Source organism: Neofelis nebulosa, chromosome 2 (assembly GCF_028018385.1).
Source record: "Neofelis nebulosa isolate mNeoNeb1 chromosome 2, mNeoNeb1.pri, whole genome shotgun sequence".
Taxonomy (NCBI): Eukaryota; Metazoa; Chordata; class Mammalia; order Carnivora; family Felidae; genus Neofelis; species Neofelis nebulosa.
The window spans coordinates 157,625,697-157,642,731 of NC_080783.1; the positions used below are offsets into that span (position 1 = coordinate 157,625,697).

Sequence of the window (17,035 nt, forward strand, 5' to 3'; positions counted from 1 at the left end):
TACTACTTTTTGACATTGACATTTATAGATATTTAATAATCATTTCATTTCATAGAGCGAAATTAACCATTAGTCAAATGGCCTAAAGTTGTACTCCTATATTGAGATTTGGAAGTCAGTTCAGTCTTATTTAATGATGGCTTATAACAAAAAAGATGATTGATAATAACTTAATGTAAGTTTGTCATCTTAAATTATGAAAAAAGAAAAGATCTATTTTTCCATTTTAAGAGGAGTAACTTTCACAATTCTGTGAGCATGAATCAGTAACAGCTGAAGATCTGATCTTTGAATGCGGCAGGGTTGGAACCCTTTCAAAATAGAAATCTAGCCAATTTTCAAGAAAAATCACAATGTTTCAGTTTTGAACTTTAATGTATTTGGAACATATGCAGCAGAACACTTTCTTCTTGCTGTCTCCTGCCAAACTAATTATGTATGCCACATTTAATTTTTCCCTTATGTTTGGGAAGCTCAGTATATGGTAGAATAAAGAATTGCCTGATTCATGTTCACCACTTTTAATGGTAAGATCAAGATGAGAAGTATTTAAGATAAATTTTATAATCTTCTCTCAAAGAAAATATATGCAAAAATGAAAATGTTTCATTCACTCAGCAGATATTTATTGAATACTTACTATATGCCAGGCTCTTTTACTATGCTTGGGTGTGAGTGATACAGTTGTGAACAGGACAGATAAAGCCCCTGTCCTCAGAGAGCTTATATTCCACTAGAGGTGGTGGGGGGAGATGATGAGGATTTCAAATTCATAAATGACCTATAGAAAATAAACACCTAATAAGAATGGGGTAGCTTAGCTGAGATTGGAATGATAGGAAGATCTGGGAGAAGTCTAAATGTAGTTCGTCAGTAAGTAGCCCCTAAAGTGGGAAGGGCCTGGCGTATTCCTGGAACAGAAAGGCCAGGGTGGAAGGAGCATAGTGAATGTGGATGCTAGGAGCTGCAGTTAGAGAGGTATGCAGAAGCCACATTAAGAAAGCCTTTAGACCATGAAAGGAATTTCAGTTTTCCTCTAATTATAATGAATCTTTAGAGGATTTTAAATGGGAAAATTTAATGGTTTGACTTACTTAGTTTAATGATTTGACTTATTTAAGAAAGATCAGTCTGGTAGTTATAAGGAGAATGACTTGTAAGATTAGGGCAAAACTGGAAGCAGGAAGCCAGATAGCGAACTATTTCAGTATCTAGTTAAGAGATGGTGTCTGGTATTATGGAGATGGAGTGGAGCCAGTGAACAATGATTGGCCTGGGGGTGTGTTCTGTGGCACACTGATCGCACTTGCATGGTTCCATTCTTAAGCATTTAAGATTCTGAAAGTTAAATTTTTGGAGTATCGTAGCTTAATGTGGACTCTATAAGTCTTAAGAATGTCAAATATTTCTAAAATTTTATTTTACTTTTTTTTAATGTTTATTTATTTTTGAGAGAAAACGAGAGAGCAAGCAGGGGAAGGGCAGAGAGAGGGAGACAGAAAATCCAAGCAGGTGCTATGCTGTTAGAGCAGAGCCCAATGCGGGGCTTGAACCCACGGACCATGAGATCATGACCTGAGCTGAAGTCAGACGCCTAACCAACTGAGCCACCCAGGTGCCCCAAATATTACTAAAATTTTAAAAAATATTTGGGGAGGATAGTGTAGCTCTTTCAGCTTCCCTTTGCTCTATGGCATAAAACTCAAGTTAGTAATTTCAGGTTCTGTGGATAAGTTCATGCCAGATTGTTCTAAATTCCCTTCTTTAAAGTTTATACTACATAAGGATATGAAAACAATTAAAAATTTCTTTTAAAAAATGTACTCAATAATTATTTTTGTTATTTTTAATGAAAAGAATGAACATAATTGCCTCATGATATAAATAAAATGTACCTGCTTTTAACTTTTTGGTTTTATTTAAGTAGCATATTTCCTGGAATTTTTTTTTTCCTAGTCACATTGTTCTGATGCTTGCAGACGATATGGCATGCAACCCTAGAAATCCCAAACCAGCTACAGTGTTTAGTCACAAGAATATGGAACTAAATGTGTATGGAGATGATGTGGAAGTAGATTATAGAAGTTATGAGGTAACGTTGTTTAATTTAGCAACATTTTTGAAATGTAGATATCATTACTTTGAAGCTCTAAAATAGCGATAGAATAAAATAGTCTTTTTCTTTAAACTTTGTATATAACTGTCACTGAAGCATTGATATAATTCTGTCTCTGCAGTTCATAGGAGTAAAACTAATACAGTATGAACATTTCATATATATATCTGGGATAGGACAACTTTATCTTAGCTTTTATGTTACAGTATTTTAGTGAGTTTTCATGTATCAACTTTTTTTTTTTACAGTAAATGTATTGTTCATGTTTCATATTTGACCTAAAATATCAAGCTTTGTATTTTTAGTAAACACATTAATTGTGGAAAAATTAAAATGATTAACAAAAAACTCACCCATATTTCCACTAGAGGTAATCACTTTTAATATGCTTCCAGTGTTTTATCCATATATGATTAAAAATCAAAATGTAAATTTGAAAGATGACATTATACTATAATTTTTTCCCTTTGAAACTTCATTTTAAATTTAATAGGTAGTGAATATGTTTAAGATTTGAAGTCTGCTTTGATGAAGTCTTCCTCACTAATCCTTCCCCTTTTACCAAGCCTACCAAAAGTAAGACACAATTTTTGGTGTCTCCAGACCTGTTTGAAGCAATTTTAAAATATCAACTCTATCTCCTGCCAGCCTGTAAGCTCTTTGAAGCCATGGCCTGTTTATATATCTTATACCTAGCCAGTACTTATAGCCCTTTGAAGGCACTCAGGAATATTTGTTCAGTGATTAAATGTGCATGAATATTCGACTTTTTACTTGTTTATTTAGTCGTCATAAAATATAAACCAAAAATTTCCCTTCCTTGTTAGCCAACAAGAACTCTTATTAAAACATTTAGCATTTTGCTCTCTTCTGGGAAAAATGTAAACCAAACATTATATACACATACATATATATACACACATGAACACACATACATACACATATACATTTACATACTCATGATCTAAGGAAAGGTCAAACAAGAAAGTTGGATAGAATTTCTGCTTTTTAAATTTAGATCTGTGTAATATAACTTCAAATATGCTTTCAAAGAATCCTAGAGATCCACACATTTCAGGTTAGGAAATCTGGCTTAAAGTGTGATGAATTTTTTACATGTTAAAGTTACCCCTAACATAATTAAAGTAACAAAATGCATTAAAAATTCAAAGATACATAATTTAGGGATTATTTTTGGAACTATCATTATGGCTTTATTTTTATGATTCATTATGGACCTATCTTTCAAATTTTATATAGAATTCACCAGGCAGTTGTACAGATTAACTGCAGTAGTTATAATGTTGTTAGATTTATTTACAAGTTTCTATATTTTGTATCTTCCCAAAGAATTGCCTTTGAAAAAAGATAAATAATTTTTAAGTTTTTGGGCAATATTTTGCATAGCATTTAAAGTTTTAAATTTAATTAACTGATTTTTCCCCAAGGTAGTTTTGTTAGCTGTTAGTATTTAATGGAAGCAAGTCAATTTTGAGGTATATATTTAATTGAGTTATATTTCTTTTTGTGTTTTATTTTCAGTTTATGCTGAGTAATTCATAGAGAAAGAAAGAGGAATGTTTTTGAAAACTAAAAAAAATTATCACGTTTCCCTGAGTTCTATTTCATTTGATTTCTTCTTCTTCTTTTTTTTTTTTTTTTTCAGGTGACTGTGGAGAATTTTTTACGGGTATTAACTGGCAGGATCCCACCTAGTACTCCTCGGTCAAAACGTCTTCTTTCTGATGATAGGAGCAATATTCTTATTTATATGACTGGTAATTTCAGAATTTAAATATTTAGTAAGAGAGTATATTGTAACTCTTCTCAAGAAGGAATCTTCATGGAAAGAAATTTAAACATTTGTTTTGTAGTTCTCTTTTCTCATAGGACAACTTGAAATGATATTTGGAAACAGTATGATATACTGTCCCTCAGTTTATGATCTCTATTTATTTATTTATTTTTTTACTATTACCCTGGTAAAAACTTACTACCTTTTACTTAGGATCCTGGCTATCGCTTTGTCTTCAGTTTTGTCTCCTGTTAATCATCCTACTAAAGTATTTAATTAAAATAGCAAATCTGTCCTTCCTTTGTGTGAAACTTTACAATGGTTTCCTGTTGATGGAGTCTCAAATTTTAGTGTGTATGAAGATTATTTGAATGCAAATACTCAGGTCTTTCCTAAAATTCTGATTTAGTTTTGGTCCAGTTTGAGCTCACAGGACTGCAGTGTGTTCTGAGGGGCCACTGACGTAGACAGGTTTTTCTACCTTGATGGCCTGTGGGAAGTACCTTTTAAAAAGCTGCACAAAGGAGCTTTATAGGCATGCTAATGATGGTGCTGATATGTTTCTTACTTTACGGCAAAAGAAACAGAGACAAAGAAAGATTTATTTGCCTAAGTTAACACAGTCATTAAGTGGCAAAGCTAGCATTTGAATCCAGACAGACTGGCTCTATCCCTGTATTCTAAAGGTCACGATCTTCTGGTCAGCTCTCATGGGACAGTGGTTGATGGTAGTAAACACTTTGATTTTTATGTGGGAATGACACTTCCTGGTAGTAATAGCATTCCCGGTATACACCGTGAATAGAACTAGCGTACTATGGCACCAGCTAGTGTCTGCAACCTCTTTCTCACCACAGTATTTGCCTGGTATTTGAGAAATTTATTTATGGAAACTCACTTCTGACATAATAATGAAGCCAGTGCAAAAGTATAAATGTGCTTTTATATGATAAAATGATGAGAACTTTTAAAGATATTAGATCTATTTTTTTGCACAGTGTATCATTATTCTGTTTTTAATTGGTATAATAGAAAATTAAATTTTTCATTTTCACAGTACTTTTAATTTTAGAGTGTAAAATAACAAATGCTATTAAAATACTGCCATGAGTGAAGTAAATGCTTATATCTGGATGTATGCAGTTTGTATTTTTTAAAAAAATGCATATATTTGATCTTTATAACTCTTCCTACAAGGACATGGTGGAAATGGTTTCTTGAAATTTCAAGATTCTGAAGAAATTACCAACATAGAACTTGCGGATGCTTTTGAGCAAATGTGGCAAAAAAGACGGTAATTAGCAGATGATTACTTTTCATAAGATAAATTAATACCTAATTTTTCCATGGTTAGTGGATTTGTAGATCTTACTTTATGAGATTTTAATTTATTTTAATAGTTTCTTCTACTCTTTTAGATTTATGTTTGTTATTTCTACTGAACTGAATTATTTTTAAAAGAAACCTCAGTGTCATTAAAGAGTATTAAAAAAAAAGTTAACCTTTTAAGATCAGCTGTCTGTTATATTTAGCATTGTTTTTGGAGGAAATAAGAGTCCCACAACCAAGTTCCCCATTATGTACAGGGTTTGTGAACATATATTTATTTTCCATCTTCAGCCTGTTGTTACTTTTTTGTACATTCTCTGACCCTCCACATGAGAGCAGTACATTATTTCTTCTTTGGAAGAAAATGCTGAAATTACGATTAATATAATATTTGTAACAACTCACATTAAGGATGATATGCTGTTAGTAATCCATGATAAGCACCCGCACCCCCCCCGCCCCCGCCCGTTGAAAGTTGTCAATGAAAGTAAGAGAATAGAAAGCAGCAGAAGTGCTTTTAACTTGATTATCTAAAATAAAAACTTCTGGGTTACCTTCTAAACACATGACACAGACAGGAATGTGATGCTTACTCTGCCTTCAGAGTGTTTAAAATCTAGTGTATGTACACAACTGTGCTACATGTTAAATGTAAATATTGAATTATATGCATAAGAAGAATGAACGGAGGTGTTGAAGAGGAAACTTTTGCTAGGTACTAGTTTTATCTTATTCATAGCTTACATTTATTGGATATATACTAGGTACTAAGCACTGTGTTTTATATGTACTGTCTCATTTAATTTTAATGATAACTCCATGAGGTAGATACTATTATTATTCCTGTTTTCACATGTGAGTAAATTGAGGCACAAAGAGATTAAGTAACTTGCTAGACTTTACACAAGTAGTCAGTCCAGCACTAGAATTCATTCCAAAGTCCAGTCATAGGGCTGACTCTCTGAATTGTTCTAGTATACTGCCCCTCGTAACCTTAGATGTTTCTGCTTCAGGGGCCTCCTCAGATTTTGTCTCAGAACAAATATGCCATATGAATTGTTCCTTTTGTCACATGCTTAGATATTATGGTGCAAGATTCCTTGTTTTCTTTTCTAGGTGCAATGTTAGCTGTTTACCTAGATCCAGTGTCTGAAAAACTTCTGAAAAAAGTTTCTATCTGCTCCCTACCTTCACCAGCTAGGCAATGCATTTTAAAATACAGATTGACCTACCCTACATTTTTGAAACTAATTTTCTCCATCTTCCCAAATTTATTGTAAATGTTAACTACATAGTGCTATTCTCCTTTTCCCAAATAATTACACTTTTTCAAATTTAGGTGCCATAGTACAGCTTTTTCCTCTCCTGGGATGTGCTATTCCTTTCTTTTTTAGTTAAAATAATTCACCCTTCCTTGCCCATGACAGACATCACCTTTCCCTGACCTGCCTTTCTTTACAGTTCCCTCTCTTCCTTTCTCTATGCTCTTAGAGCATTTGATTTTGCTAGACTTGAAGCTCTATGAAGGCAGGGAGGGACTGCTGTATCCCCAGCTTAGTGTGAGGCCTACTGTAGGCTCTAATAGCTATTTGTAACTCTTACCACATTCCCTTTAGTTAAATGTTCATATGTTTCTCTTCCAGTTAGATTTTAAGCTTTTTGAGTATACTAAGTCATATATTTTTATTTTTTCCTGAACCTGGACTCGTTTTCTAGGATAGCATGGGTGCCAAATAACTGGTTTTTTAATTGAATATTCATTTGGATTCAAGATAAGGGAGGGGGAAAGAGTTGAGGCAGCCACTTTGTGGTACAACCACTACTCCCTGTTGAGGTAGTTTCCCTGGACAGGATTATAGCTTTGATATTTCTAATATCAAATTTGTACTGGGAATTCTACTGAAACCTCTCAAATTTTTAATGAAATGACTATGGTATGATTTCAAGACTTCAACATCTTATGCAAGTATTATAAAAATATTACTCAATGTATTATTAACAGCATGATTCATGTCAAAGATATTACCACTTTTCTTTCAGCTACAATGAGCTGCTCTTTATTATTGATACTTGTCAAGGAGCATCCATGTACGAACGATTTTATTCTCCTAACATAATGGCTTTAGCTAGTAGCCAAGTGGGAGAAGATTCGCTCTCGGTAGGTGCATTCTTCCCATTTGTGAACTGCATTGTCTTTGGAATATGTTGCTATTTTGGAAATCACTTGTATGCTTTATGAATATATTTGGGTTTTTTTTTAGTCTCAGACTTTTTAACACCTTAGAAGGAAATTTTTGTTGCATTTAAAACATTTTCTTAAAATGATGAGATTAGACATATACTTCTTTCTTCTGCTTTGCTTTAAAAAAATTATTGCAGTATAATTGACATACAATATTATGTTAGTTTCAGGTATACAATATAATGATTTAATATTTGTATATATTATAATCACTACAATGAGTCTGGTTAACATATGTCACAATACCAAAACAAAAAACAAAAAAAACAAAAAAAATATCACCATACATACAGAATTTTTTTTCCTTGTGATGAGAACTTGTAAGATTTACTTTCTTAGCAACTTTTAAATATTCAATACAGTATTATTAATGATAGTCACTGTGCTGTACATTACATCTCATGTCTTATTAAATTTATAACTGCAGTTTGTCCTTTTGGCTCCCTTCACCCATTTGGTCTTACCCCCACCTCTCATCTGGCAACCGCCAGTCTGTTCTCTGTATCTATAAGGTTGGTTTTTGTTCTAGTCATTGTTTTTAGATTACATGTATAAGTGAGATCATATGGTATTTGTCTTTCTCTGACATATTTCATTTAGCATAATGCCCTTAAGATCCATCCATGTTGCCATAAATGGCGAGATTTCATTTTTTTTATGGCTTAATAATATGCCGTTGTATATGCTTTGCTTTTTCATAGCATCAACCTGATCCTGCAATTGGAGTCCACCTTATGGATAGATATACATTTTATGTCTTGGAATTTTTGGAAGAAATTAATCCAGCTAGTCAAACTAATATGAATGACCTTGTAAGTATTTGCTTGATTTGATTATAGCACATAGGTCTGCTTAATGCGGTAAGTGAAGTCCTTTACTCCCCGTACTCCTGGGGTACTGTTTCATATGTTGAATGGTAGCCTTTTAAATGGTTTTGAATTTCCCTTTACAGTAATATCTCTGTCTTTACTACAGGAGGCCTCAAGCTTTAGTCCAACTAAAGTCAACTAAATTCCTTGAGGTGCTTTCTTGTTTTCATTCATTTTCTCAGGCTCTTTTCTCTACCAGAAATGTACTTTTTTTAGATTCACCTATTCAAATTCTGTCTATTCTTTGGGAGTCAAATCAGATCCTACCTCCTTCAGGAAATAGCCCCATAATTCTTCCCTGTTGGATTTAAGTAAGATAAATAAAGTTTTTCAGAGATTTATTTCTCTTTTGTACCACTTATCATAGTCTGCCTTTTTCTGAACTTACTGAGTGTAATAAGATGTTGGAGAAAAGGGATTTTCTCTTACATATTTGTGTCCACCCTACAACTTCTAGTACAGTGTTTTGATGTGGCTTCTTGAATTTAGTTCAATCTTTTTTCTTGACTTTTCTATACTGATTGTACCCTTAAATTAGATCTACTCTGAAGTTGCTATTGAAAGTAAGCAAAAGAAAAAGCTTGAAACAATTCTAGCCTGGATAATTACTGTGCATCAATGACTTTTGCTCTTATTTTTTCATTAATTTATAACTTGTTCTTTTATTCACAAACATTTTTTTGAGTTTTGGCTAAGTGCCAGCCACTGGCTATATCCTAGTGAAAGAGGCAGACACTGTCCCTGCCTTCGTGGAGCAGGGAGAATGAAGGGGAAGCCAAGTAGATGGGGCTTACCATTTAGATAATTTTATTTTAATTAAAGAAGTTCTGGGCTCCTGGGTGGCTCAGTTGTTGAGCATCTGACTCTTGATTTAGGCTCCTGTCATGATCGCAGGGTCATGGGATCAAGCCCACGTCAGGCTCTGCACTGAGTATGGAGCCTGCTTAAGATTGTCTCTCTCTTTCTTCCTCTGCCCCTCTCTCCCACTCATGCACACTCTCTAAGATAAAAAAAAGTTCTGCAGAATTCTGAAAATCACTGTTGTGAGCTATCATATTTGATAACATAGAACTATTTCTTACGTTTTGAAGGTTATATATTTTGATGCCTGTTAAATCTTAATACGAATTTGGAAATTAAATCTTGTTATAATGCTACTTTATAAGAAAACTATAGTCACCTAAATTCTAGTTACTATAGTGGTTAAGTTTATTCCCTTTTTTAAAAAAATTTTTTATTTAAAAAAGGGTTTTTTTCTTAACGTTTATTTATTATTGAGAGACAGAGAAACACATAGCATGAGCATGGAAGGGGCAGAGAGAGGAAGAGACACAGAATCTGAAGCAGGCTCCAGGCTCTGAGCTGTCAACACAGAGCCCGACGCAGGGCTCGAACTCACAAACTGCGAGATCGTGACCTGAGCCAAAGTCGGGTGCTCAACCGACTGAGCCACCCAGGTGCCCCAAGTTTATTCCCATTTTTAATTATACATTGTATATTTTATTTAATATGTGAGACACGGTCTCAAAAGTTTACCATATATGCACTTTACACTTCAAATAGACGTCTAATGGATTTAAAAAAAAACAATACTCTGTCTCTCTAAAATAAATATTGAGGGGCGCCTGGGTGGCTCGGTCGGTTAAGCGTCCGACTTCGGCTCAGGTCATGATCTCACGGTACGTGGGTTCGAGCCCCGTGTCGGGCTCTGTGCTGACAGCTCAGGGCCTGGAGCCTGTTTCAGATTCTGTGTCTCCCTCTCTCTGTGACCCTCCCCCGTTCATGCTCTGTCTCTCTCTGTCTCAAAAATAAATAAACGTTAAAAAAAATAATAATAAAATAAAATAAAATAAATATTGAAAAAAAATTAAAAAATAATAACTTCTTCCATTGAAATCATACAGGAAAAACTGAAGAAACTCCTGTTTTGTTTGTGTGTTTGTTTTTGCCCATAGTTGCTGTGTGGTTTTTATTTTTTTATTTTTTGTGTGTGTGTAGTTTTTAATAAACATTCCTCACTAATATCTTGTTTTCCACTTCCATTTTTTTAATTAAATGATTATTTTAATCTTGTTCAGTAAGAATGATCCATTTCCTTGAAGTTAAATATTATAGTGAATTGGCATGTCTCCAGATGTTGTGAACTAATACCTATTCTGTTGGATTAAATGTGTTGGGTATCAGCTGTATTCAGAGTGTACTATATCAGGTGCTTCAGGAGCAGCAAAATTAGAAGACATTGTGCTTAGCCCCTTAAAAATTTATAGTGTCATTGGTAACTGTTGCAAAGCACATTTATAGAGTGTTGCCTATTATCTCAAGTCTCTGGATCCTCCAGGTAATCTTCTGTCCTCTGTGAACATCTAACTCTTGCTATGTACCTTTAAGATACTTTTGCTTTTAATATTTCTCTGTAATTGTTTATATTTGTGACGTTCCTTCGAGGCTTTCAGCTTCTTAAATAAGCAGTATAAGAACCATGCTTTATGTATCTTATTACCCCCAGAACTTAATTATAGTACCTAGTGTATTTATAGATTTTCAGTGAATATTCTGAATGAATGAAAAGATATGACAACAATGCACATTTGTATGATTCCTTTAAATCCAGTGGGATTGGTCATTAAAATTTTTCTTGGAAGAGAGAGACTTTCAGGTTTGGAAGCAGAGAAGTATAGCATATTCCAGGAAAATGGAATACATGCAGAAGCACAAAAGTTGGAATATGTCATCATCCTTGTCTTTGACAGCTTTATAATCTGGTTAGAGTGTGGAGATTCTGTAAGTGAAGGAGATTATGAAAAGTGAATGTTGGTAAGGCTAAGGAAACCAGAATGATATGATAAAATTTTCTTGAAGGAAGGAATAACTTCGAAGAAAGTGAAGTACAATGATTTTAGCAGCAAAGAAGATAACTACTTTTTATCTTGTTCCCCAAGCTCATTCCACTGTGCTTTTCCTGCTTTCTTCTGCTGGTACTTAATAAAGCCCACCAAGTTGCTCATACAGGAATGCCTTCAGTATACATAGGACTTCAATCTTATTTTTGTTTATTTTGTTTTATCTTTTTTTTTTTAAATTTTTTTTTAACGTTTATTTATTTTTGAGACAGAGAGAGACAGAACATGAACAGGGGAGGGGCAGAGAGAGAGGGAGCCACAGAATCTGAAACAGGCTCCAGGCTCTGAGCTGTCAGCACAGAGCCCGACGCGGGGCTCGAACTCACGGACCGTGAGATCATGACCTGAGCCGAAGTCGGACGCTTAAGCGACCAAGCCACCCAGGCGCCCCTATTTTGTTTTATCTTTTACTTTGTTTCTGCAACCTTTCATCTGTATCATCCTTCCTGCTTGGCATTTTACTTTCTTGTAAAATCTGTTTGGCATTTTACTTTCCCCACCCTTTTTGCCTTCACTGCTTCTTAATTTATGTCCTGATCTCTTTGTATTTCCTTTTCCTGCTTTCCTGAACCAGGAAGGCATTGTGATGCTAGGCAAATTACTTAATCTTTTAGTAGTTTAAAGTAGAGATAATAATTGTGATATACCTCAAAGTTATTGTTGGGCTTAAGTGAGAATATCTACGAATTACTTAGCACAGTGCTTAGATCACTTTGTTTCTTAAATTCTAGCTGCTCTGCCCTTCCCCACCCATATCCCATCATATTGGCGATTACCTTTGCATGTGGTCTTGTCTCCACAGGTGGGCAAATGCTGTAGGCCCTAGGCCCTTACCAGCAGGCCTGTCATGGTTTTCTTCATATGTCCTGTGCTCCTGCCCAACTAGGTTATTTGCCCTACACATTTTTGCAGCTACTCCTTTAGTAAGAGAGTTATTTCCCATTGTTTCTCAGCCTTTCAGCTAAGATGGAGTGTAATATTTGTTTTCAGCAGTTTAGTATCTACTATATCTTCTATCTGAGGACAGTATATTAAATGGATTTTTGGAGCAGGGAGGTGGAACAAGAGCTTGCCCCATCCACTGCTCTCATTGACCTGGTATTATAGTACCTCTAGGAATGGTACACCCTCTCACGGGAATGGCAGGGTTGCAAATGGCAGGCTGGTGTTGGGGCAGGAGTCACACGCCGGCACAGAAACCAAGCAGCCAGGCTCTAGTGTCCCTGGCCTGAGGACCTAAGGGCTCCCTTCTGCATATGACTGCACATGTGTACTGTCACAGGTCGGCTGGCCTATGTGTTTGTGGCTGTCAGGATCAGTCTCACCACACTCCATCCACCACAGGAAAGTCCTGGCTTCCTGCCTCCCCACTTGTGCCTCCATCTATTTGTGTCACCACTCCCACAAAAGAATTCTATTTCCCATCTATAATCTACCTTTCCCTTCAGAAAATAGCTTAAATCCCACTCCCTCTTTTTTCTTATCCTCAACCTATAAAAAGTTTATCCTTTTCTGAAGCAGAATCTGTCACCTTTTTTTCTACCTTGTTATGTTTATTCATCTCTGATGTGGCTTAAAGGCTTGAGGATAGGACCATGGCTATCAACTTCTGTATCCTTTTTGGAAGATAACAGTATGAAATATATGTAGTAGACATTTTTTATCCTTTGCTGAGTGAATGAATGACTATATGTCTATCCTTGGTAATTCACTGATCTGGAATATAAGGGGTAAGGTTAACATAGAAATTATTGTGAGATCAATGTAGAGATGAAGTCATGGTTTTCAGGCTTTGTTCTTTGGAGCAGCAGAGTGTCTGGATGTGCCTTGAGTTTATTTTCATTATGGATAAACTAAGAAAGTTACTTAATTTATAGAATTTATACACAGCAGGAGAACAAAGGGCCTCTCTAGTGGTGGGGGGGGAGGGGTGTCTGTACTTCAACTTCCTGCCTTCCAGAGCAGCTCTGCTTTCATCTTTTATATTTTGGGCTACTATGTAATATTTTATTTGAATTTAAAGTTTTGTTTTGTTTTTTAAATGAAGCACCATGATTATAAAATGTTTGAAAGACCATTCTGGGGGCTCCTGGATGGCTTACTCAGTTGAGCGTCTGACTCTTGATTTTGGCTCAAATCATGATCCCAGGGTCATGGAATCAAGCCACATGTTTGTCTACGAGCTGAGCATGGAGCCTGTTTAAGATTCTTTCTCCCCACCCCCCCTCCCTCACTGCACTTTCTCTCTCTCTAAAAGAAAAAAAAAATAATAATAAAACATTCTGGAAGAGCACCCCACTGAGACGAATGTAGTTACAAAAAACCCACAATGTTTCTTGTAGTGTTACATGTGAGTTCTCAGTAAATTTAAGGTCCAAAATATATTTGGTAGCATATGATTCAAAAAAACTGAATTTTTTTTCCCTCCCTAGCCAGCTTCCCTTTTTATTACTTGTTCTAATGTCTGCTGTATAGCTTTCTTAGAATGTCATGTACTACCATAGCAATGAAACTTTAATCTTTAGAATCAGTAGCTTCTTCAGGTTGGGAGAGCTTTAAAAATACAGAACAGTCTACTATACTGTGTTACTGATTTAATAAATGCTGTATGTATATGTGTGTATTTATTGTTACATATATCTTTTTCAGTTTCAGGTCTGTCCCAAAAGTCTATGTGTATCTACCCCTGGACATCGCACTGATCTTTTTCAAAGGGATCCTAAAAATGTCCTGATAACTGATTTTTTTGGAAGTGTGCGGAAAGTGGAAATTACAACAGAGACTATTCGTCTGCAACCAGATTTAGGAAACATGGAAAGCAGGTATTCATCTTGAATTATTATTTTATTAGAATATACTAGTCTTACAACTCATAAATCTTTATGTAACATGATGTTCCATAGTAGTAAGAAATGAAAGTTGGTGTTTGTAAATAAACTACACATTTCTACCCATTCTTCACTTTATGTAGGCCCTATAGTTTTCAGGCTTATGAGCAAAAGCTATCAATATTAGGGAGAAGCTAAGATCATGATTAGGATTGTGTCGTTAGCTCCAAAATACAATGTTCATAGTAGCAATTTGAGACTGGCTCAAAAGGACTAAAACTTTCCTCGTAACTGACTTTCTTAGAGCCATTACTTTTCTTTAGTGGAGGTGTGCATAAAAAAGGTTTCAGAAAACCTTCATGAAAGGGCAGGTATGTGAACTTTTCAAACATTACCACTCTAATGAGTGTGTATGCTTTCACCTGTTGCAATAGAAAGTGTTTGTTACATGATGTGACACTGAATAGGAAAGTTGGCAGCTGGGTGTAATAAGGGCCCAAGGAATCGGGCAGGTATAAGGCAGATAAACATAAAAAGGGGAAGTGAGCACCAAAAGAACATAGGAGCCAAATACAAACTTTAAATAATCATTTCCATGTTCAGAATTTCTTTGGGCTCCAGCAGTAAGGCTACTTCTCTCTCTGCCATGTCTTTTGATTCCTAGAGTCTGGGTGGTTTGTGAGCCTGGTTCAGTGGTATCTCTGGTTTTTCTCTAGTGTTACATTATGTTAATCTGAAACAATTTATCTGGAGCTATTGTAAATTTGGAGGGACTGTCTCATCAACAGGTGCCACGGTTTTGGATTTATTTGGGGGCTCTTGGTAATTCATTAGGGAAAGGAATGAGGGAGATCGGGATATACACCCTCTCTTGGGGAGTAGATGGTGTGTGAGTGTGCGGTGAGTATACATGCCTGCACACACGTGTAGGTGTGTATGTATGTGTGTGTGAGCGCACAGACCGGAGAGAGAGATTGAGAGAAATGGGTTGACTTGGGGTATGCGAACTTTAGAAATATTTATAACGTTTCATTTTTTTTCCCCTGTAAACATTTTCAAAGGAAAAATGCTTTGTTAGGATTAAATAGTGTCTCAGTTAATAACCATTTCTTGAAATATATGGATGATATATTTTACTAGGCATTTAACTTTGTTATTTGTGATTGTCTAATGCTGTCTATTGGAAACTCATACTTCTGAGAACTTTTCTGGATTGCTAACTGGCAACATAAATTACTCTCAACTTTGAAAATTTCAAAGACTTGTAATTGAGCTTATGAATGTTTTAGGAATAAGTTTAAAAATTACAAAATGAATGTTTGAAGATTTAAAATTGATATTATTGTTAATTATTTCCTATTTTGGATATTCAAAGCCTTAGGTCTTTTCCAATTTCCTATAGCTTACTGGCTTAAAAATATTTTTTAAGAGATCAGATGATATTCTACAGCATTTTTATTTGTTATTGTATTTTTTTAATGTTCATTTAGAGAGAGGGAGAGAGAATCCCAGGTAGACTTTGTACTGTCAGCACAGAGCCTGATGGAGGGCTTGAACTCATGAACTGTGAGATCATGACCTGAGCTGAAATCAAGAGTTGGATATTTAACTGACTGAGCCACCCAGGTGCCCCTACTTATTTGAAATACTAAATTTCACATTACTTTTGTAAAACAGCTAAATTATATCTTAACACTTAGCAGCTAAAATTGAAATGTCTTTTACCAAATTCATTTTGTAATTTTCCTTGAATTTAAGCCTATGAAATTATAAGATACACCTTCTCTTAACCATCTGAACATTGCATTAATTCATTGTAAAGGCAAGGACCATCTTTTTTCCTTTACTAATTTTCTATTTTCTCCACTTCACACAATATTAAATATGCAATAAGTATACAATAAAAAATGATTTCAATGGAATCTACTAAGTCTCATTATATGTTTTGGAGGAATGGAATTTTGGCTCATAAATTATCTTTGTGTATTAGTTCAAGAGCAGAAATTGTTGGTGCTGAAAATTATCTTAATTTATCTTTAATCGAGGAGAAAATTTTGAGCCTCAAAGCCAGGCACCGGGCATTGTTGAACTACAGCACCCTCTAGTGTTTATAAATAAATTTTATTTTGAATATTATGTACAAATGGTTTCATGATAATTGGTATATGTTATCCAGTTAGGAGAATTAAATTTCCAACATGCGTCAGGAATTTTGAAATGGATGCTACAAATATTATCTCATTGTATGTAGGTAGTATTTATATAAATATGAATGGCAATCAGATATTTGTTTAGAGAAGAGTATATTCGTGAGAGGTTAGATATCACAAAAAATATTTTATTAAGGAAATTATGGGTTAGGATGTGTATGTATTTTTTTCAGATCTTAGGTTAAAAATATCAATATAGTCACTGTTAGTTATTAAAATTGGCAGTTATGCTTTTAAATTATTACTTTCTACATGCTGGGAAACAACAGAATTGATTCATATTTCATATTTTGCATATAAGTATACTAGAGTAAACAGCTATAATGGAGAATCTTAGTACCTAAAATTGGCTGTAGTAGCTGTATGAAATTATTGTTATGTGTCTTTTGAAATAGATATTGAGTATAATCATAAAGTTAGTAACAACACCTTGTTTCTGCTTGTGTCTTAGTAATTATGTGATTAAATTATTTGTAAAAAAATGATATAAAATAAGGACTGACTGCATTAAGTGTGGCTTATATAACTTGATTCTAAACTGCTTCATCTGAGTATACACAGGTTGACTGTTGATGAGTATGGAGACAATAGCCTGCCCTCCTGAAAGAGTTGGACTTTTTAGAATCTAGTAATAAGTCTGTGTTAGCTCAGAATACCAGTTTTGTGTCCTCACTGTATAGGGAAAATAGTCTCCAGCTTGTGGATGTCAAAAGATAGACATGTTTTAGTGTTACAAAACATAGAAG

General features: G+C 34.7%; 1 protein-coding gene and 1 non-coding gene across 2 annotated transcripts in view; both read left to right on the plus strand.

The window, feature by feature from the left end:
• Positions 1–17,035, plus strand: part of PIGK (phosphatidylinositol glycan anchor biosynthesis class K) — a 125,520-nt gene that overhangs the window by 37,646 nt on the left and 70,839 nt on the right. Inside the window, exons 4-9 of the mRNA XM_058716929.1 lie at positions 1,957–2,092; positions 3,783–3,894; positions 5,109–5,205; positions 7,281–7,398; positions 8,184–8,294; positions 13,901–14,073. Of these exons, the coding sequence (XP_058572912.1) occupies positions 1,957–2,092; positions 3,783–3,894; positions 5,109–5,205; positions 7,281–7,398; positions 8,184–8,294; positions 13,901–14,073 (747 nt within the window). The remainder of the gene's footprint in view (positions 1–1,956; positions 2,093–3,782; positions 3,895–5,108; positions 5,206–7,280; positions 7,399–8,183; positions 8,295–13,900; positions 14,074–17,035) is intronic.
• Positions 12,193–12,383, plus strand: LOC131505941 (U2 spliceosomal RNA). The gene has a single exon (XR_009258689.1). It is a non-coding gene; the product is annotated as a U2 spliceosomal RNA (small nuclear RNA).